At 42.3% G+C, this 21,200-nt stretch overlaps 2 protein-coding genes across 3 annotated transcripts; one reads left to right on the forward strand and one right to left on the reverse strand.

Annotated features, from left to right (window-relative positions):
• Nucleotides 1-798: 798 nt before the first annotated feature.
• LOC139211359 (glycogen phosphorylase, brain form-like) lies at nucleotides 799-10,243 on the reverse strand. The gene is made up of 20 exons (XM_070841656.1): nucleotides 10,160-10,243; nucleotides 8,635-8,736; nucleotides 8,290-8,368; nucleotides 8,097-8,200; nucleotides 7,885-8,016; nucleotides 7,629-7,740; nucleotides 6,463-6,545; nucleotides 6,053-6,196; nucleotides 5,706-5,798; nucleotides 5,440-5,586; nucleotides 5,196-5,359; nucleotides 4,913-5,027; nucleotides 4,604-4,705; nucleotides 4,358-4,505; nucleotides 4,071-4,129; nucleotides 3,838-3,979; nucleotides 3,490-3,697; nucleotides 2,567-2,701; nucleotides 1,915-1,981; nucleotides 799-1,131 (listed from the first exon to the last, which is right to left on the reverse strand). The coding sequence occupies exons 2-20, from the start codon at nucleotides 8,704-8,706 to the stop codon at nucleotides 967-969; spliced, it is 2,271 nt and encodes a 756-aa protein (XP_070697757.1). The 5' UTR covers nucleotides 8,707-8,736; nucleotides 10,160-10,243; the 3' UTR covers nucleotides 799-966.
• Nucleotides 10,244-12,042: 1,799 nt separating this feature from the next.
• LOC139211008 (barrier-to-autointegration factor-like) lies at nucleotides 12,043-18,814 on the forward strand. Of its 2 annotated transcripts, none has more exons than XM_070841246.1 (3): nucleotides 12,043-12,116; nucleotides 18,055-18,181; nucleotides 18,459-18,814. In XM_070841246.1, exons 2-3 carry the CDS (start codon nucleotides 18,056-18,058, stop codon nucleotides 18,603-18,605), a joined length of 273 nt encoding a protein of 90 aa, XP_070697347.1. In that variant the 5' UTR covers nucleotides 12,043-12,116; nucleotide 18,055; the 3' UTR covers nucleotides 18,606-18,814. The 2 variants fall into 2 exon arrangements, with proteins under 2 accessions (XP_070697347.1, XP_070697348.1); XM_070841247.1 differs by having other exon boundaries at nucleotides 12,058-12,116; nucleotides 18,052-18,181.
• The last annotated feature ends 2,386 nt before the right edge of the window (nucleotides 18,815-21,200 follow it).

The following is a 21,200-nucleotide window of genomic DNA, read 5'->3' on the forward strand; positions in this document are numbered from 1 at the left end:
CAAAGTAAATCATTTGGGGCAACTGCACCTGATCAAAGTACGTCCACTAAAAGTGTTTTCCACGACAGGCTCAGATTGTTATTCTAAGTGTCTGACAAGATTATGGAAAGGATGGATACCAGACTCCATTGACAAAACCAGGCATTTTACCTCACAGATCACAGGAGTTGCTGGTCTACTGCTGCCTCGATCACTTAGTTTGTGTTATTGTGTGACTTTGGTGTTTTAAAGGGTTAGTTCAGTCTAAACTAACCTGTGTTCTGTGAGGTAAAATGATGTCTGGTGTCTTTCAAGAGAGTGATAGAACGGATGTTTGCAGCTTTGGCGGCTGCTGGCTGATGCGATCTACTGAACCAATCACAACACCTTCTGTACCGACCAGTCATCTAGACTCCAGAATATGTACGACTAGGACCAAGGCGAAAAGAAATACCAGAATTACCATGTAAGCTGCCTTTAGATGAAGCTCATGTTTTCCACTTAAGCCAAGTTAGCGTATCTATAAGCATATTAGGTCAAACGTCAGCATCCTATTTCCAGAGCTCTTATTGATATGGAATTTGTTCAGCACACCTCTGTTAAAACCTTCGACACAAAGAGCCTCATCTAGAATTTAACGGTGGTCAGCTGCTTAATTAGCTGTGATCCAGGATCGTCATGCTACGTCCACTAAGGACTGAATCCTGGTGTAAATTTTTGTCTTTATAACCGTTCAATTTAATAACTACTGAACTTTGTTGCCAGAAGTTTTTTTGGAGTTTTATCTTCCACATATTAGTTTTGTTGTTTCAAAGGCAAGCATGTAGCCGCTGGCTAACCTCCAGCCAAAGTGACATGAGGCCAAGAGAGAAAAACAAGTGAAGTTACATTTTTTGGGCGAATTATTCCCTCCAGTGGGTGCTCAGGCTTTCAGACTTCCAGGCTCCATCTCAGCTTTGCAGCTGGACCAGATACTGGATCAGACCCTCAGGTACAGGACGCGGCCGGCGGCTCATTGGGTGCTGGGATCTTCACGTCGGAGGGTTCCACCCCCCAGATCTCACGGGCGTACTCGGAGATGGTCCGGTCGCTGGAGAACTTTCCAGAGGCAGCAATGTTGCAGATCACCATCTTGGTCCACTCTTTGGGGTTCTAAAGGGAAGCAGGAAACAGGAAGCAGGGCTGTTGGTTGTAATGTAGTGAAGAAGAGAAGTCACGTACCAGTCCCACGGTGCATTTTACCAACAAAGAGCCAATCACAGAGCTTCATGTTGCACTCTGAAGTTAAATTGTATCAAATCAGTTCGCACTCTGATTCTGGATGAGTTTAGGATTAGTTCAGTGACAACAGCTGTTGCATATTGGAGACCTTCACAAATTTGTTCTTTAGATTCAGTTTGATATTTTTCATATTTTACATTTCATATACTTTAATTATTTCATTTTTACTGTGAAGCTCTTTCCTATTTAAGTAGTTATTATTATAGTTAGTAATAGTAGTAGTACTAGCAGTAATAGTATAAGTATTATTATTATTGTTGGTTGGAAACCGTACACACAACAGTAACTAACTATTTTGCAGAACAAAGTAGGACACAGTGCAAATATAAAAATATCACATATCAATACAAATGAATTTGGTCCTTGTTAGTCAAAGGAAAGGGAATGTGAACCCAAATAATTATAATATAAATATTGATATAACAGAATATTGAGGCAAATAGTCAAAGTGAAATATAAACAGTAATGTATAATACTCAACTGTAAAATGGCAGTTTGCTGCCACAGTTACGGTCAGGAATTTACCTCAGAGAAAAATCTGAGGAAACCGCTCGAACACAAAAGAATGAATCTGCTTCTTGCACAAGGCTCCTTCTCTCTCAGAAAGACAGAGACTATTTAACGGACTGTTCCTTTAAAAGGGAGGACTTTTACCTTGTAGAGCTGACTGACTCTCTCCTGACACCTGAGATAGGCTTCAAAGTCCACAAACACCTTAAACCTGAAGGGAAATGGAGATGTATTACACACATTAATCTCTGATTCTTCAGATAAGAGACAAATCATGTCCTACACAGAAAAGTCCGATTTATGTTATTAATACATGATTAATAATAAAAATACATTAAAAGTTACATGCAAAGGAATTGTTTGGAAACATTGGCTTTATATGATTACACTTAAAAATTATGGTGGAAAATTGAGGAATGCAGAAAAGAGATATTTATTCATTCATACATATCATTTTAGGAAAAATAATAATTGAAGTAATAAATAATAACTTAAATGAAATGCTTTAGTCTGTCTGACAAATTTGACACAAATCAAGTTGTGAAGTTCATAAATGTTAATTTTCAGAAGAAATGTGCCAAAAACCTGGTTATTCACATGATCATGAACCGAGAGCTCCATCTAGAAATATATTTCCATTTCAAATGAATGTTTTGTCAAGAATCAGTGAAATAAATGAAAATATTAACTGAAGATCAAATATTCATCCAACACAACGCTAACACATATTCCTGTAAGGTTCCCATCTTTGTGCTAAGCTAGGCTAACACACACACACTGACACACTGGTTTCTACCTGTCATGGTTCATCAGCATGCTGACCAGGTCTTTGAAGAGTTCAGGTTCTGTGGGACTGAAGAAGCCACTCTGGATCTGATCCATGGCCAGTTTGAGCTCGGGCAGGCGCTCGTAGTACTCAGAGGCGTTGTAGCTGCAGGAGATACCGCACAGGTAAACAGGAAGTGGTGTCATCCACTGCGGCTGTTTAAAGTCTGTCAGTCCCACGCTTTGGGTCAGAGTGTGATGACTTGATGACTGAAACCTGCTGAGGGTCTTTGAGGAGGACCCCTGGATGACCTCTGACCTTTCAAAGACAAGAGTCTCCATGCTGTTGCATTCAAGGACACTGACATCTGAGAGTCAGCTGCTGGCCAGGAGTGTGTTTGAGAGTGCCTCCCCGTTTGCTGATGTTTCCTGTTTCTTTTCTTATTTTTTATAATTTCACTGTTTGTCTTTTCAGTTTTTATTTTCTTTCTATATTTTCTTGTTTTTATTTTCATTTTTTACTCTTGTGAAGCATTTTGTCATCGTTTGTCACTGTTCTTTAAAAACAGACTGATACTGAACACATTAAAGGATAACTCCAGTATTTTTAAACCTGGGCTCGATTTGTACATATTCTGGTGTCTAAATGACTGGTAAGTACAAAAGTGTTGGAATTGGTCCAGTAGATCAACTGAGCATAGTAATCCTTTGGGACAACTGCACCTGATCAAAGTAGGTCCATTAAAAGTGTTTTCCACTGACAGGCTCAGATTGTTATTCTAAGTATCTGACAACATTATGGAAAGGATCCCTACAGAGACAGAACTGGAAAATCCTGATCCCGACTTAAAAATATTCTAAATACAGCATACACTAAAACTGATGCTGATTTTTTTAGGAGGCTAAAATCCTGATCCAGAGACCTAAAGTGTCCTTTATGTGAAACCTCCTCACCCTTTCCGGTCCACTTCCTCCACGTCGGCCACCCTCATGCCGAAGATGAAGAGGTTGTCCTCCCCGGCCTCCTCGGCCATCTCCACCGTGGCTCCGTCCATGGTGCCGATGGTCAGAGCTCCATTCAGCATGAACTTCATGTTTCCTGTTCCTGAGGCTTCGGTTCCTGCTGTGGAGATCTGCTCTGACAGGTCTGCAGCCGGGATCACTGGGCACACACACACACACACACACACACACACACACTCAACTTTCAGAAGCTATATTGATCCCTGACAGACTCTCTGATTCTTAATCACAGTTACAGAAGAAAACAGGTTGCCAGCAGGTCGCCCCACCTCCCCTCACCTCTCTCAGCCAGAGACACTCTGTAGTTCTCCAGGTAGATCAGCTTCAGTTTGTCTCCCACCACCGGGTCGTTATTGATCACCTGACCCACTGAAGTGATCAGTTTGATGATCAGCTTGGCCATGTGGTACCCAGGAGCCGCCTGCAGGGGCAGCAGACTGTTACCAGTTACTGTTGTCACTGACCCAACCCTCATATACCAACAGACAGATTGTTTGGTAAAGACATCAAACCTTTCCTCCAATCATCACCGTCCTGGGAACAAACTCTCTGTTGGGCTGTAGTTTGATTCCTGAAAACAAACAAATACAAAGCAAAAATCTAAACTATGAAACACGTTAAATTAAACTGCAGGTCACAGCTTCAACAGCAGGGGGCGGCACGCCAACACTTTAAAAGAGGATTTAGTGTTTATCGAATTTAACTCGATGTCAATTTCATTTCTTCTTCTGTGGTCCTCCCGCCCTCCCCGTTTTAATAAAGCCCTCTGAGCCTGGTGGCGGTGGCCCGGCAGCCTTACGGTTGTAGAGTGTGATGACGTGCAGACAGTTGAGCAGCTGCCTCTTGTACTCGTGGATCCGCTTCACCTGGATGTCAAAGATGGAGTCGGGGTTCACCTGCACCTGGTTCTGGTGCTGCAGGAAGGACGCGAACTTCAGTTTGTTCTCCTGTTATGGAAAAGAGAGAGAGAGTCAGACAGGCAGACAGAGAGACAGACAGACAGGCAGACAGAGAGACTCAGACAGGCAGACAGTGAGACAGGTACCTGTTTGACTTTGGCCACGTCTCTGATGAATTCTTCGTTGTCCACAAACTGCAGCAGGTTCTTCAGCTGTTGGAGGTCAGTGAGGAAACCATCTCCAATCCTCTGCAGGACAACAGCTGGTTAATCAGTCAGTCAGCTGATAACCAATCAATACTATCATTGATCATGTCAGTTAACTGAGTACTGGACTTTCTGACTGGGGAACCTTCATGTTCTCATCTGAAGACATGAGAAGGTTTGTTCATGTTGGTGCTCCAGTTCCCTGTAGACCAATGAGCCTCCACAGGTGAGTCTAAGGTGTGTCTGTACCTCAGCGATGATGTCAGCCAGGCCAGGGTTACACAGCAGCAGCCAGCGGCGAGGAGTGATGCCGTTGGTTTTATTCTGAAACTTCTCTGGATCCACTTCATGGAAGTCTTTAAACCTGCAGAGAGACACAGAGTACTCTCAGAATACTCTGATTACTGTGCTCTGATTGGTCACCTACAGCGGTCAGTCTGTGCTCTGATTGGTGGCCTACAGATAGTCTACGCTCTGATTGGTCGCTTATGGCACACAGTCTGTGCTCTGATTGGTCATCCCCTGGACTCACACAGTATTCTTGACGATGTCTGAGTGGATCTGAGCGACCCCGTTGACAGCATGCGACCCAACCACGCTCAGGTGAGCCATGTTGATCCTCTTTGGCTCGCTCTCCTCGATCAGAGACATCCGCCGCAGACGCTCCGTGTCCCCAGGAAACATGGCCGCCACCCTCTGGGAGACACGGAGGGAAAACACGTCACACGTGTGTTCAGATTGTTTCAGTGTATAGAAGTAGAGTCCAGTTGTCTTACGTCCAGGTGTCTCTGGTTGATTTCATAGATGATCAGCAGGTGTCGCGGCAGCAGCCGTTCGAACATGAAAACTGGCCATCGCTCCAACGCCTCGGGTAGCACCGTATGGTTGGTGTACGCACAGGTACGACGGGTGATGTCCCATGCCTACACACACACACACACACACACACACACACACACACACAGATATATAGATATATATATAAATATAATATCAGATGTTTTGAGGTCTCCAGAAATGTGTCTGTGAACTGCGGTCAGACCTTGTCCCAGTCCAGCTTCTCGACGTCCACCAGGATGCGCATCAGTTCGGGGATGGCCAGAGCTGGATGGGTGTCGTTCAGCTGGATAGCCACCTACAGGACAGGAAGCCAGAAGCACCACCACAGAAGAAGAAGAGACAATTTTAAACAGTCAGTGACGTTTCGGGGGTGTTAAAGGGGAGTGTTTTTTGGGGACGTGGGAATTCTTGAATCCTTAACTTCGATTCCTTGAATCATTGGGTCTCTCTTAACTAAAGAGTTGATCTGGACCTGGTCTAAATGAAAAGAGCCTTCAGGTGAGGTTATGAATCTGCGCTACATAAATAAAGATTGATTGTTTATCTCACCTTGTCGGGAAACGTGTCAAAGGACGTCCTCACTGGGTCTCTGCAGCCAAACGTGGAGGACTTGAACCTGCGGATGATATCCTGCAGTGTGGCAGCGACCACAAAGTACTCCTGCTTCAGACGCAGCTCCTTCCCCTCAAAAAACTACACACACACATACACATTCACTGCATTCTTCTTTATACGTTACAAACAGTGATCAGTTTTCTATAAAATGAGAAAAACCTCAGATGTTTATAATGGAAACAGGAAGGAAATAACCATCAGAGGGAAATCTGAATTTTAAGGTTCAAGTTTTTATTATTTCCTGAATCTGTGAATAACTAAAGCTGTCAGATAGAGATAGTGTAGTAAAAAGTATATTTGCTACGAGATGTGGTGGAGGGGAAGTATATGAAACGTGTACTGACGTTGTCGTTGGGGTAGAGGACTCTGGAGATGTTCTCGGCCAGGTTTCTGTCCAGAACAGCTTCGACATAATCTCCAACATTAACTGTGAAGCAGAGACAGAGAACCAACAGTGAGCCACTGATCATAAAATCCATCTGTTAACATGCACGAGTCTTTTTAAATATTGCTGGTATTTCAACATGTTCGGTTCTGTGCTGTGAAAACATCTTTTCTATTTCCAACATTAATATCACAGCTGGCCGACTCAGTCTGTCTGTTTTGTGAAATAACAACTTGACTGTGAACTCAGGATCCTGTAGGAATGTTGAGTTTCTCATAAAAACAAAAAAACAAAATGCCGTTTAAGGGACAGTTCAGGTTATCTGAAGTGTGGTCGTATGAGGTCCTTCTCCACAGTCAGTGTATCACCTACAGTAGATGACGGGCAGCACGGACCCAGTTTGGAGAAGCAGGCAGGAGTCCCTGCACAGACACTAAGCGATGTACTGCTGTGGACGGGGGCAACAGGAAAACTGATTTTTTTTCCCAAGGCACCAGACTCAATTGACAAAACCAGTCATTTTACTTTGCACAACATGGAAAGTGCTGGTCTTCCGCTGCCTTAATCAATGAACCAACATGTAGGTTTGAATGTGAATTAACCCTTTAAAACACCAACATCACACAATGACACAAACAGACACAGCAACTTGTGTGTTCTGTGAGATAAAATTGCTGGTTTTGTCAAAGGAATCTGGCGACTTGAAGCGAGCAACATAACAGCTTTGATTCTCCATCCAGACAGTCCTTCCTGGTGAGGAAATATTCTAAATACAGCAACCACTTTTTTCTTTTTTTTAAGTGGACCTTTTTCAGGAGGCGACAGTCTGTTTTCCTCTTGTCCCCGTCCACAGCAGTACATCACGTAGTGTCTGTGCAGGGACTCCTGCTGACCGTCATCTACTGTAGGTGATACACTGACTGTGGAGAAGGATCTCATACAACCACAATCCAGGTAATATGAACTGTCCCTTTAAGTACAGTGAGCATGGTTCTGCTGAACGCACCAGTGTGACTCACACAGACACATTTCAGCTGGATTTAAATAACAAACAAACATGTCAGTCATGGTCAGGTGATGGTGGTGATGATGATGATGATGTTGATGAAGATGAAGAACACGCACAGTTCTGCAGTTTGAAGTCATTCGGAGCTTTAGCCGACCACAGTCTCATCGTGTTCACGGTGTTGTTACGGTAACCAGGAACAGGAGTGTCATAGGGCATCGCCAACACCACCTACACACACACACACACACACAAACCTTTATGGAGTACTTTAACTCAAAGTCTGTGTGTGTGTGTGTGTGTGTGTGTGTGTGTGTGTGTGATAAATCAGCCGATTGTACTGATCATACTGATCATATTGATCGTGTCTCTGACCTGTGTATCGACCCACGCTGCTCCGCTCTCCGTAGTCTCGACTCGGCCGTAGAAATGAACCGGTAGCATGTACTCAGGCCTCGCCTTCTCCCAGGGGTTCCCGTACCGCAGCCAATCATCTGCCTCCTCCACCTGAGGGGGGCGGAGCAACACATCAGCCAACCACACACCTCCTGAACGGCTGCTGTTTCTGTGTGTGTGTGTGTGTGTACCTGCCATCCATTGCTGATCTTCTGGTTGAAGATACCAAACTCATAGCGGATTCCATAACCGTACGCCGCCAGGCCAAGGGTTGCCATGGAGTCCAGGAAGCACGCTGCAGCGGAAATCAACAATTAAATAAGTGGGGACGCCGTTAGGAGGAGAGTACAGAAAAGTACAGAAACATAAAATGTGAGAGTTTACCGGCCAGTCGTCCCAGTCCTCCGTTACCAAGACCAGCGTCCTCCTCGATGTCCTCCAGCTCCTCCAAGTCCAAACCCAACTACACACACACACACACACACACACACACACACACACACACACACACACACACACACACACACACACACACACAGACAGAGAGAGAGAGAGAGAGAGAGAGAGAGCCGCTATCAGTGTGCTTTGATCTGTTTGAGTAATTTTTAAATTGATCATCAATAGCCGCTGCTATCAATTGATCAAACCACTCTGCTGTTATATTTGATGTGACTGACAGACAGACAGACAGACAGACAGACAGACAGACACAGACAGGTGTCTCCCTACCTGGTAGATGGCCTCGTCCACAGCGCTCTGCAGGCTCAGGTTGATCATGGTGTTCTGCAGCGTTCTGCCCATGTAGAACTCCAGAGACAGATAATAAACCCTCTGAGGACACACAGCAGACCTCAGGTCAGCCCTCTATGACCAGGACCAGATCGACAGATCTATTCCTCATCAGACAAACTGGGACTATCGTCTGAACCAGTTTAACACAGTCTAAACACGTTGCAGCTCAGAAACTGTTCAAACTGATTCCTGAATAAACTTGTAACTGTAGTTTTAACTCTTAACATAAGATTTTATTAAACTTTTATTCATTTATTTACAAAATGAACCAACATGCCGACAGTCGTCATCCTCTCCTCTGACCAGAACCTTAAAAATTTTAGACTATTTATTTTCCTGTGTGGCTGCTCATGTTAAACCACATTTAGATGAAAAGTTTGGACCCTAAACATTACAAAAAAACAGCTCAAAACAGTGTATTTATAGTTAAACAGAATATTTAAGTCATATTTAGTCATTAAAGTCTTGTTTCCGCTCTGATATCAGGTATCAGGTAAGTTTTGTCTCCACAGACAAACAGAAGTTGCAGAGCAGGAAGTTATTTTAAGAAAAATAAAGAGGAAACAGGATGTGGACGATCAGGAGGTGTCAGTCACAAAAACAACTAAATCTGACTTAAAACAACCCAAGAACCTTTTCCTCCTCGCAGGTCGACGCCCAGTTGTTTGATGTTAATGCTTGGTTTCATCCTTCACAGTCACACTAACATCTGTGTGTGGTGCACATGGTGCAGATGTGTTACTCCGTCTGCTTCCAGGGTGTTTAAATGTACTTTAGGGAGTCATCCTCTATCGTGCATCCTGACAGGATCACTGAGAGGCTGCAAATCAAACACACCAAAGTTCTCTGATTCTGGTTCTGTGTGAGCAACTGACTTTTGTTGCTAAATGTTCTTTGAATCCTTCCGATTTGGAGCATTTCAATTATTCTCACAATGGATATGTACACCTTCATACAAACACTAGTACCAAACCAAATAAACCAAATAAGAAACCAAATAATTGTGGTTCTTAAGCTGAACTGATTAAGTGATTCAGCAAATAATCACAGTTAGAGCTCTGTTCATGCATCATGTATTTGAATGGATTGTAGTACACTTTCTCCCTATACAAGACCAAATACTTAATGTTGCATACAAAGGGTCAGACACGTTTAAATTTAAATTTCTTACGATATTTTTTAGATTGATCCTATCCTATAAGGATATCGGCATATGAATAATACACCAAACATGACTATAGTTTGACGAAGTACTGCAGGGGTTTTCAATTGAAAGAAAGTTTTCAAACTTAATTTCTCTTTGAATTAGAAAGCGTTCGGAGGTTACATTTATGCCGAATTTATGGCAGCAACCTAATCATCCAATAGGGAAACGATTCATGTTTCTCATCGCTTCTGCATTTGGAGATAATACGGGACAGAGACGGAGAGCAGGCTGTCCGCGGGCTCCCTCTGCTCCTACCTTGGGGTCCTTCTCGTAGTAGTACTGCTGGGTGCGGATCCAGCGGCCCACCAGGTGGTCCCGTATGGCGTGGGCCAGGGCGAAGTAGTAGTCTCGGGGTGTAGCGACGTTCCGGTCCTTCACCAGAGTGAAGTGAAGGTGTCGGTTAAAACTCCGCTTGATCTCCGCGACGTCCCCGAGCCCGGCGATGCCCCGGACACTGATCTGCTTCCGCTTCTCCTGGTCGGTCAGCGGCATCGCCACGTTTCCCCAAAAACAACCGGAGGAGAAGGACAGAGCGTGGGACTAGACGGTGAGGATGATCCGGGGAGAGTGAGGCTCACCTGGCAGGTGAAGCAGGAAGAGCACCCAGGCTGCAGGCCCCGCCCCCTCTGAAAACTTTGACAGCTGGGAGGTTTCAGAGGAATGTCTGTCAGAGATCTTAAAGTGCGGAAGATGTCTCACTCTGATACTGCTTCCCGATTCACCAACATCTAGATCAGTCCCAGTTTGTCAAAGACTCCTATACAGATGGCAGCTGAAAATGACTTGATCAGTGACCAATGAACAAAAATGAAAGATGATCCGTTGTATTGATGGGGTATTGGTTATGTTTGTATATTTTAGAGTAATAATTGAATAATAAGAAGTAAATACATTGACCGTGAGAGCTACTGGATACCTAAATTTCCCTTGGGGATCAATCAAGTATCTATCTATCTATCAAAGTGTTTTTTATTTAAATTTTTGTGTGGACCATTGGCTCCACGATGCTAATCGGCTCACCGTTTTCAAACGGTTACAGAGCAACAAATACTAGATCTGAACAACAAAGTTACAGCCAGCTTGCTAACCTTGGCTTAGCTTAGCTTACAGTTAGCTAGCTGGCCACCCCTGCCTTGCAGTGCTCTTTGTACCGTCACATAATTTATTGTTGGCTCAAATCAAGAGCGTTTGTCATCATACATAACTTAGCATCATGGATCCCATTAGCTGGTGAAGTCATTTGATGAGCTAGCCAGCTAACATTTCCATTCAGATATTGTTTTATTAGTAACAACAATAGCAAGCAGCCAAAAACAAAGGTCTCTCCACAATTTGAATGCCCTGTTGACCCTGTTGACCCTGGTTTCCCCCAGTTGTTGGCGGGTGTCACTACATAAATGTTGTGTTTAAATGGACTTTGCGTTGGGGTCAGTGTTACAAAGCTAACAGTAGGTAGTGTTGCACACTATTAGTGCTGTAGAGGAACTGAACAAAGGCGACGGAGGACAGAAATCTCGAATCCTTTGGGGAAGAACTGTCCCATAAAAATCAGTCAACAATCTGTTCATTCATTAGCAGCAAAAAGAAATTAATACATACAAACTGATGCACATTGGACGTTTAAGTTTATTGCTTTGAGGGAAAAGTTAATAACTGAAGGTGACAGACAAATCAACAGGTTTATGAACTTGTCTCTTCTCATATCTGAACCGTGGCAGGACAGTCAGAGGACAAATCTCACAGAGATTTTAGTGAGAAACAATGAATGCAAGGGGGGCAAAACCTGGGTATTGAAAACATGGATAACATATTTACAAGGTGAGAAACTGGATAAAATGAATAACAGATATAAAAAAAGACAAACAGAAAGCTAATAGCGGAGTTAATTAAATGAATAAGTAAGTAGACCATAATTAAAAACAAATCAAAGTACAAAAAACGAAATTAGTACACAGATAAAATAAACTACAAATGTAAACCTTTGCCCCTCACACTGAGCGGAGATGTTTTCAACACTAAATGTTTATTGTTTCCCGAGTGACTCATCTTTAACACAATTCATCTTTGACTGTTTGCGTCCTGACGTCAGGCTCAGAGCGTCAGCTTGTTTGGCACGTATTTCCTGGTTTCACATTGAAACACCTACAGTCAGAGAGAAAGTAACTTTCCCTCGCGGGTTCCTCGTGAAATTTGAGGTGCTTCCTGAGCTCAGGTGAGTCAGAGCGCTGCCTGCCGCTGCAGGTAACCTTTACTTCTACTTTAATGGGTTCTGTGTGCGCTTAAAGTGCGGTTTGAGTTCAGTTTGTCAGAGCTGTGGTGAAGTTTAAAGTGCACAGTCTGCCAAGTCTGTCCCCCCCAGCACGTGAGCCGGGTCCACCTTCAGCAGGTCCAGACATGCACTTAAAGACCGTTTCCGAACCAGTTCGCTTGTGGACCATCAGAGTCCAGCAGGAGCCCGAAGTCTGGTTCCACCAGAGCAGCTGGTTTCACTGAGTCACTGTAACAGCTGCTCACGGATCCAGTTTGTTGTCTTTGTTTAATTTATTTTTAACTTTGAATAAAGAAATAAACAAAAAAAGTGGCCACACATAAATGATCAGTTCACTACTAATTTAAAGCCCCATTCATTAATCTGAGTTGTTATCACAGTTATTAATATTAATATTAATATTAATATAATTAAATTTCTAATGAAATCACAATTTGTAGAAATTTGTTTGTGTACCATCAGTGGTAAAAAAAAAAAAAAATCACAGCGAACTTCCGGTTGAGCTAGGCATGGAGTAAGACCCCCACAGGGCTCCCACAGACTTCGCATTAAATACTATTTTATTTGCATATCTTGTGCGCCAAACTGTGGTTTTTGACCAGAAATGACGAAAATTTACAACTTTATCACCTGGTTACATTTAAGAATGACAAACAGAAGCAGAGGCCTTGTCCCCAGCCTGCGGCCTCGCCACCGTGTGATACCCCTCCACTCTCAGAGTGCACCTCCGCCCGGCCTCATGCACCTGCGGATACCTCAGCCCTGAAACCTGAGCTCCTCGCCGAGATGTCTAAGGAAATAGCGGATATCTTCATAACCGAATACAATACGCCGGTGCCCGAGGAAGGGGGTAACAACTCTACCGCCTTTGTAGCGGCATTACTTAAAGAAGCGCTCAACCTGGACAAGGAGCCACTGCTGTACAGGTGCCACAGGACCCTCCAGCCCAGACCAAGAGCCGGTGAGCGACCGCGCGCTGTCGTAGCACGACTTCATTATCACTCTGACTGTATTGACATTCTGCGGCGAGCGAGAGAACACGGCAGGATCGATCAGGAATATGGCTACCTCCATCTTCCCAGACCATACTGCAAAGATAGCGCGGGCACGAGCCATGTTCAACGATGTACGACGTCAGTTACGAGGCATGGAAGGCGTGAGATACGGACTGATCCACCCGGCTCGTCTGTGGAGAAGGTGCTCCAGACCCCTGAAGAGGCACAGGTCTTCATCAAGAAGATACACAACGGGGCAAATGCTGGTAATGCCTGAGAAAGACTTTACTATGTGCATTTGCACTACAGAACTTGTTTAATTATTCACTAATCCTTAAATCACCTATATTGTGCAGGCTGTTTCTGTTCTTTTTTCACTGGCTGCACTGTAAATGATAAGGCTTGAATCTTCAGTTTCTTTCACGTAGGCCCTTTGCAGCTTTAAACAACTTAATTGTGGCCTACTGCACTTATAAAGATCTAGTACTGTATTCAAGTACACTTTAAGAGGCCAATGGATCAGTCCGATGGATCAGTGCGAGGCATCACCTGCCCTTTATGACCCTCCTTCTTTGGGAAGGAAAAACTCAAAAAACCCAGTGGGAAAAGAGAAACCTCCGGGAGCACCACAATGAAGGAGAGATCCAGCTCCCAAGGACGGACAGGCTGTAGCCTTGGACAGACGCACATCCATTGGCTGATGGAGAACCAAATCAGCGGGACCAGGACCAGGATCCACAGGAACCAGGGATATCTTTGAAGAGGATGTTAGAGAAGGGTTTTCTTAACATCTTAATTTAAAAAAAAAACAAAAAAAACTCATAACTATCCCACTATAGTTACTATTTTTCTTAACTCTATACTAGACATATTATGTTATTCTCAAGCTGGTTACGTGAATTTATGTGCAAGTCTATTTCATAAATGGCGATCTGTGGGACTCCACTAGCTCACCTTGGTCTCAAGACGTTTGCACCTTTTGCATTGTTATATCAGATCATACCCCTCTATCATTAGATATCAAATTTGCCTCCAATATCAGAAAACCTCCACTATGGAGATTCAACCAGCTTCTCCTGTCTGATAGTGAGTTCTGTAAATGTATCTCTGAATCTATTGATGACTTCCTTGTTTTAAATCAAAATGATTCTACCTCTTCTTCCTTACTGTGGGAGTCACTGAAGGCTTATCTGAGAGGGCAAATAATCTCTTACTCAGCACACTCAAACAAAATACACAATGCTAAGCTTGCTGAGTTAACATCTAAGATACTCCAACTTGATCAAAAATATTCTTTGGATCCCTCCCCTGAATTATTTAAGCAGCGACTTGATCTGCAGTCTGAGTTTGACCTAATATCTACTCATGATGCAGAGCAGACACTACTAAAATTACGTAGCTCCTATTATGAACATGGTGACAAGCCAGGGCGATTATTAGCCCACCAATTAAAAAGAGGTGCAGCATCTCGCTTGATCCCACAAGTTACAGATCCTTCTGCGAATCTAGTCTCTGATCCCTCACAAATCAATGATATTTTTCAAGCTTTTTATTCGTCTTTACATTCGTTTATACAAATCTGAGTTTCCCTCAGACATTTCAAATATGCTACAATTTATGGACGAGATTGAGACTCCAAAGGTTGACCCCTTATGTCTACAGGATCTCGAGTCTCCTCTTACAGTCGTGGAAATAGACTGTGCAATTAAGGCAATGCAGACAAACAAAGCTCCTGGCCCAGACGGATTTTCTGTCGAATTCTATAGAAAATTTCATGACAAGCTGGCTCCAATTCTTCTGTCTGTATTCAATGAGTCTCTTGTAGATGGCACATTGCCTCCTACTTTAACACAAGCATCAATAATTTTGCTTCTGAAAAAGGATAGGGATCCTACATCTTGTAGCTCCTACAGACCCTTATCACTTTTAAATGTGGATGTTAAAGTGTTGGCAAAATTACTCGCTACTCGTTTGGAAAAGGTACTTCCAAATATAATATCAGAGGAGCAGAATGGATTTATAAAGGGAAGGCACCTTTTCTTCAACACTTGCACGCTCTTTGACTTGATTTACTCGAAAAATCATACTGAACTCCCTGAGATTCCCTCAGAAAGCGTTTGACAGGGTGGAATGGGAGTATCTTTTTGCCGTGTTAGGAAAATTTGGGTTTGGGAACAACTTTGTGTTGTGTTGTGGATTCGCCTTTTATACACAGCTCCACAAGCCAGCGTACACACAAACGATAAACGGTCAGACTATTTTCCTCTAGCACGTGGAACGCGTCAAGGATGTCCACTCTCTCCCCTCTTATTCGCCCTGGCGATGGAACCACTTTCTATTAAGTTAAGGTCTTCTCTTTTGTTCACTGGGGTTGTACGTAAGGGCGTTGAACATAAACTTCTTTTGTATGCTGATGACATGTTATTGTTTATAACTGATCCTGCGTCTTGTATGCCATCTATTTTATCTATTCAGGACAATTTTAGCTCCTTTTCAGGTTATAAATTAAATCTTCAAAAAAGTATATGTTACCCTATTAATACTCCTGCTCTCCACCTTCGATACAGAGATATGCACTTTAAATTCAGTATAACCGGCTTTAAATATCTTGGCATTAACGTCACCCGCACACTACCCAGCCTCTTTACAGCTAACTTTGAGCCCCTTATCACTTATCCCTTTCACTGATTGGCAGAGTAAATATAATAAAAATGAATGTTTTACCCAAATTTCTTGTCTTGTTTCAAAATATTCCACTTTTACTCTCCCAAAAGTTTTTCAAAATACTTGACCAGTTAATAAATTCCTTTATATGGGGAGGGAAAGCTCCAAGAATTTCTAAAACTCTGCTTCAAAGGTGCAAAATTAGCGGTGGCATAGCATTGCCCGACTTTCGGTTTTATTATTGGGCTGCTCATATTCACAAGGCTCTTTACTGGCTCGAATCCCCTAATACTCCTTGGTGTAAACTGGAGGTGCTTTCTTGCACTTCATCTTCCCTCTCTGCTCTGCTGTTATCCTCCATGCCACTAAAAATTAGCTATTATACAGATAATCCTGTTGTCTTTAACACGCTAAAAATTTGGCAGCAATTTAGATGTCACTTTAAGTTTTCATCTGCTTCAATTATGGCCCCAATATACAATAATCATTTATTTCCCCCTTCACTGTTGGATTCAACTTTCTTACAGTGGTACAGAAAAGGTATTAAGAATTTTCAAGATTTATATGTAGATGGGGTATTCTCTACTTTTTCTTCTTTGTCATCTTCATATGGGCTACCTCAATCACATCTTTTCAGATACTTTCAAATTAGGCATTATACTTCTACCACTTTTCCTAATTTCCCTTCACTTCCTCCTAAACCTCCATGGACTGATGTGCTTTCTTTGAATCTACATCAAAAGACATTAATTTCCAAAATTTATAACTATCTTGTCTCATTCAAAGATGCTGGAACTATCAAAGCCAAAGCTAAGTGGGAACAGGAGCTGGGAACAGAGATAAGTGAGGGATGCTGGGAGGCAGCCATTGATAGAGTACAAACTACCACTACGTGTGCTAGGCTTAGCCTGATACAACTTAAAGTATTGCACAGGGCTCATCTCTCCAAATCGAGGCTTTCAGTCATATATTCACATGTTTCAGACATTTGTAGCAGATGCCATAATACTCCCTGCAATCTTAGCCATATGTTCTTCCTATGTCCAGAGTTGCATGGCTATTGGAATGGATACTTCAAAACTATGTCCACAGTGCTAGGCTTCGATTTGCAACCATGTTCTCATGTTGCCATCTTTGGTGTCCCTACTGAAACAGTTCTAAATGCTCTAAATGCTAAGCAGAAACAAATAATTGCATTTACATCTCTTATAGCTCGACGTACAATACTGTTACATTGGAACTCTCCCAAGAGTCCGTCCTTTTCCCAATGGCTTAGGGAGGTCATGTTTTTCCTTAAATTGGAGAAAATAAAGTACACTGTCAGGGGCTTCAGGGGGGATTTTTTTCATACATGGCAACCCTTCATATCCCACTTCAATGCCATGCACCGCTTACCTTCCGACTAATCAGAGCACTAACAGAGTAGATAGTTAAGGTTTTACCCTGTACCTAATGGCATCTGCCCCTTCACAGTGAGGCACAGAGTGTCTGTCTGTCTGTCTATCCGTCCGTCCGTCCGGGTTTAGGTGGGCGCTTCCAGAGCTTATAATGCGCCATCTTGAGGTTAGGAATTATATGGTACTATTTTTGTTTGTGTCAAAATACAATTTGTCATTATAGTCAAATATATATTTAGAGTAATGTCCATTTAAGATTATTGAATGTGCATTTGTATATTATTTTTTTTCTATTATTGTACCAAAATACTTTTATTTATATTTGTACAAGGATGTTGCTGATTATTGCCTTGTGTACATCTGGATGTCATACCCCACTGTTCTGAATAAAAGTTATAATAAAAAAAAAAAAAAAAATCACAGCGAAGTTGAGTGTTGCAGTAAAATAGAAACTAAAATGGCAGAAAACTGAGGAAATTATAAGATAAAAAACAATAAAATAAAAAGTGAAACAGAAACAACCTGCAAATCCTGATTTTAATCCCATGTTTTATATTTATATTATGCTTTTGTCTTTTTTTTCTTCTTGTTCTAAATTCATTGCAGTCCCTGCTTTTGTTTGGCCTCACTGTGCGGCTCTCTATTGTCCTATTGCTCCTTGAGTATCCTGTTTTGCTTTGTCTGTCAAAGCACTGTGTGAACTTTGTTTTTAAAGGTGCTATACAAATAAAGTTATTATTATTATTATTATTATTATTATTATTAACCGTGACAGGAACTGATCAGGATGTCACAGTTCTCTGACTCTGGTCCGTGTTCCAGCAGGATGTCGACCACGTCACAGAAGCACCGGGACTTTGTGGGCGAGCCAATGGGAGATAAATCGGTCACCGCTCTGTCGGGGATTGGAGAGACTCTGGGGAGGAACCTGGAGCAGCAGGGCTTCGACAGGGTAGATCGAACACATGGATGAGAAAAAACATAGCAAAACACTGATGAAAATACTTGAACACACAGGAACTAACAAGAAAATACATTCACTGCACTTAATCACCTCCAAACTGTTTGTTTTTTGTTTTTTTCATTGATTTTCTTTCATGTTCCGTGTTTTTTTTTTTTTTTTTTAAATTTGTCTCAAGTTTTTCTTGGTTCTTGTTTTTTGTGTTTTTTTCTCGTGTTTTCATGTTTTTTTTCATGTTTCTTTAACATGTTTTTTGTCTGTTTTTCAGGCCTATGTGGTTCTCGGTCAGTTCCTGCTGCTTAGGAAAGACACAGAGATGTTCACAGAGTGGCTGAAAGACGCCAGCGGAGCAAACTCCCGTCAGGCCGGATCCTGCGCTCAGTGTCTGAGGGAGTGGTGTGACGCCTTCCTCTGAAACCCCGCCTCTTCCTCTGAGACCCCGCCTCCTCACCTGAGACCCCACCTCTTCCCGTTCTTCCTCTTGGTCTCCAATCAGAGCTGATAACTGTATTTTCATCTTCATCCTCTCTGCTGCTGTAAAATGTGTTCAGCTGAATCTTCAGCCAGTTTTATGAGCTTGTTTATTTGGAGAAAGTTTACATGAATAAAAGCTTTGTATCTGAATCATTTGTCCACTGTGTTCACAAAATGGCAGCCCCGGCAGACCACCATGAGACCTTGTTTCAGAAAAAAAATCTGTCCATCTGACGAATTAAGTTTTTTTTTTTTTTTTTTTTAAACTGGGACTTTACTGACTTTAACGTTATCTTTTAAACTGACAAATGTTTGTAATTCATGGCACAATTCAAACGGGATCAAAACTTTGTTTGTCTCTTGCCCTTGACGACCGTGCAGATTTTTAATAAAGTCCATAAATATTAAATAAATATTGTGTTGAATCCAAACTAACCCTGAAAGTCACACGATAACAAACTGATCGAGGCAGCAGTAGATCAACTCCTGTGGTCTGTGATGTAAAATTAGTTTTTGTCAAAGGAGTCTTTGAGAATTAAAAATTAAAAATAGTGATTTTGATGAACTGAGACTTCTCTACAAAACTAAACGAGGCAGCAGTTAAATCATGGAGAATTAAAAAACAAACAACCAAAATCAGCTAAATGCTTGCCAAAGCTAACGAGCTTAGATCTCAGCCTGTGGGATTCATGCACACTTGATACTGCTCTTAAATCACATATTTACATGTATTTCATTCTAATTAAAATTATTATTGATTTCAGTTTTAATATCAATAGCAAATATATCGACTGTAAATAATCAAAATAAAGTGTATTTTCTCAAACAATGTCCAACCTGAAGACTTTACATCTTCAGCTTTTTCTGTAAATATTATTATTTTTATTATCATCAGAGGAATTTAACCAAGACTCAGATCCACGTTGTTGGGCCTCACCACACGGTGAAGACCACATGGTGAAGACCACATGTTTCTTTGTCTGTGGGACTATGGACTCCGTTCCCCAGTGTCCCCAAGTTTCACAGATAGGTGTGAAATCACCCCTGGACCCAGCTCCACAGCCACCATTGGCCAGAGATGATTTGACCTCAGGCCAACAAAACCAAGACCCTCTCTTTTCGGATGTCTCTCCTGGAGGAGAGGCCAGCTCTTTCTACATCTCTCCCGAGGAGGAGAGACCTCTTTCCCCTCCTCTCTCCTGAAGAGGAGAGACCAGCTCTCAACTGAGCTAAGCTCTGCCTCAGTGTGGCCTGTACAGGAGCAGCCACCTCCTTCATGGTAGCGACACAAAGTCCTGCCTGAACTAAGCAGATCAGCGCCAGCAGGTACGACCCAGAGTCTGCCAGCTGATAACCAGAGCAACAGGAGCACACCAGCAAGTTAGCATCAAGCTGCTAACTAGCCAGGAACAAAGGAGCGACCGGATCCTCCAGCCTGTAGCCACACAGCAAAGGACACAGAAACCCTTTCCTCCAGCAACGAGCTGAGAAAGCAGCTCACCTCAAGGACTCTTCTTCTCCCCTCTAAGGACTGGTAACAAACTCTAACTGGGCATAATTAGCATAGCATTACTGCATACATGGTTTACCCTTGTTAATGTATTGACTTGCTTTAATGTTCATTGAGTTTGGTTATTGTGATGTGTTGTAGTTTACTGTGCAGCCATTAAGTTTAGTTAATGTTTGTTTGTTCACATAGACACAGGGTCTACATGCAACTAACCATCCTTTCTTAACCTGGCACCTTTATCTACGCACTCACACACACAGTTTACAACAGGCCTAGACTGAGGGACAAAGCTAAGCTAACAGCTACAGCACTTAGCTCTCCTTTGTTTCCTCAGCCCCACACCCCAGGGGGTCTGGCCATCACCATTTGGGCTCTCCCCCACCTTTGTGGCCTCCTATCTCACATTCCTCAGCCTAATCACACACACACACACACACACACACACACACACACACACACACACACACACACACTCTCTATTGTTTGTTAGTTAGTCATAGACACTTAGTTAGATTGTTTGTTTGATTTTTGTTCTGTTTAATAAATGTTTTAATACCTCTACCTACTTCTTTAATGTTGTACAAGGATGAATACTGCCAACCTCTACACTGTCAAGTCCAAAATCTCCAAAATCCTTCAGCTAGCTATCAATGTGGTAATTTTGGTAGTAATTATTAAATTAATTATAAAACATAATTCCAAATTGATAGTTTAGTATTTTTATGAGACTAAATCAATTAAAACGTCTGTCTTTTCCTCATTTTCCGAGGTGGTGCCCCAATTGAGGTGGACTTTATTCAAAGTTCCATTAATTTTAATAATTATTATCTTTGATAATTATTAATTATTTCTGATAGCCAAATTGAACTTTACCACTTGTTAAACCCCAACAGCGTTCACTTTGAGGATTTTTGGATTAACGGCAGACTTTGAGCTGTTCAAACACATTCACTTCAGTTTATTGCAAATTTTGTACCGAACACACAAACATGTAAAAACAGGAACTCCTTCAGAGTAGAAAACAAT

The sequence above is a fragment of the Pempheris klunzingeri genome, chromosome 12 (genome assembly GCF_042242105.1).
Source record: "Pempheris klunzingeri isolate RE-2024b chromosome 12, fPemKlu1.hap1, whole genome shotgun sequence".
NCBI lineage: Eukaryota > Metazoa > Chordata > Actinopteri > Acropomatiformes > Pempheridae > Pempheris > Pempheris klunzingeri.

Bases quoted from the DNA above. Each gene is read 5' to 3' on its own strand.
- LOC139211359 (XM_070841656.1), bottom strand. From the start codon at position 8,706: ATGGGCAGAACGCTGCAGAACACCATGATCAACCTGAGCCTGCAGAGC. The intron at 8,369-8,634 runs GTAGGGAGACAC...GTGTGTGTGTAG, and splicing joins TGGACGAGGCCATCTACCAG to TTGGGTTTGGACTTGGAGGA. The intron at 4,506-4,603 runs GTACCTGTCTCA...TTTCCATAACAG, and splicing joins ACGTGGCCAAAGTCAAACAG to GAGAACAAACTGAAGTTCGC.
- LOC139211008 (XM_070841246.1), top strand. From the start codon at position 18,056: ATGTCGACCACGTCACAGAAGCACCGGGACTTTGTGGGCGAGCCAATG. The intron at 18,182-18,458 runs GTAGATCGAACA...TCTGTTTTTCAG, and splicing joins AGCAGCAGGGCTTCGACAGG to GCCTATGTGGTTCTCGGTCA.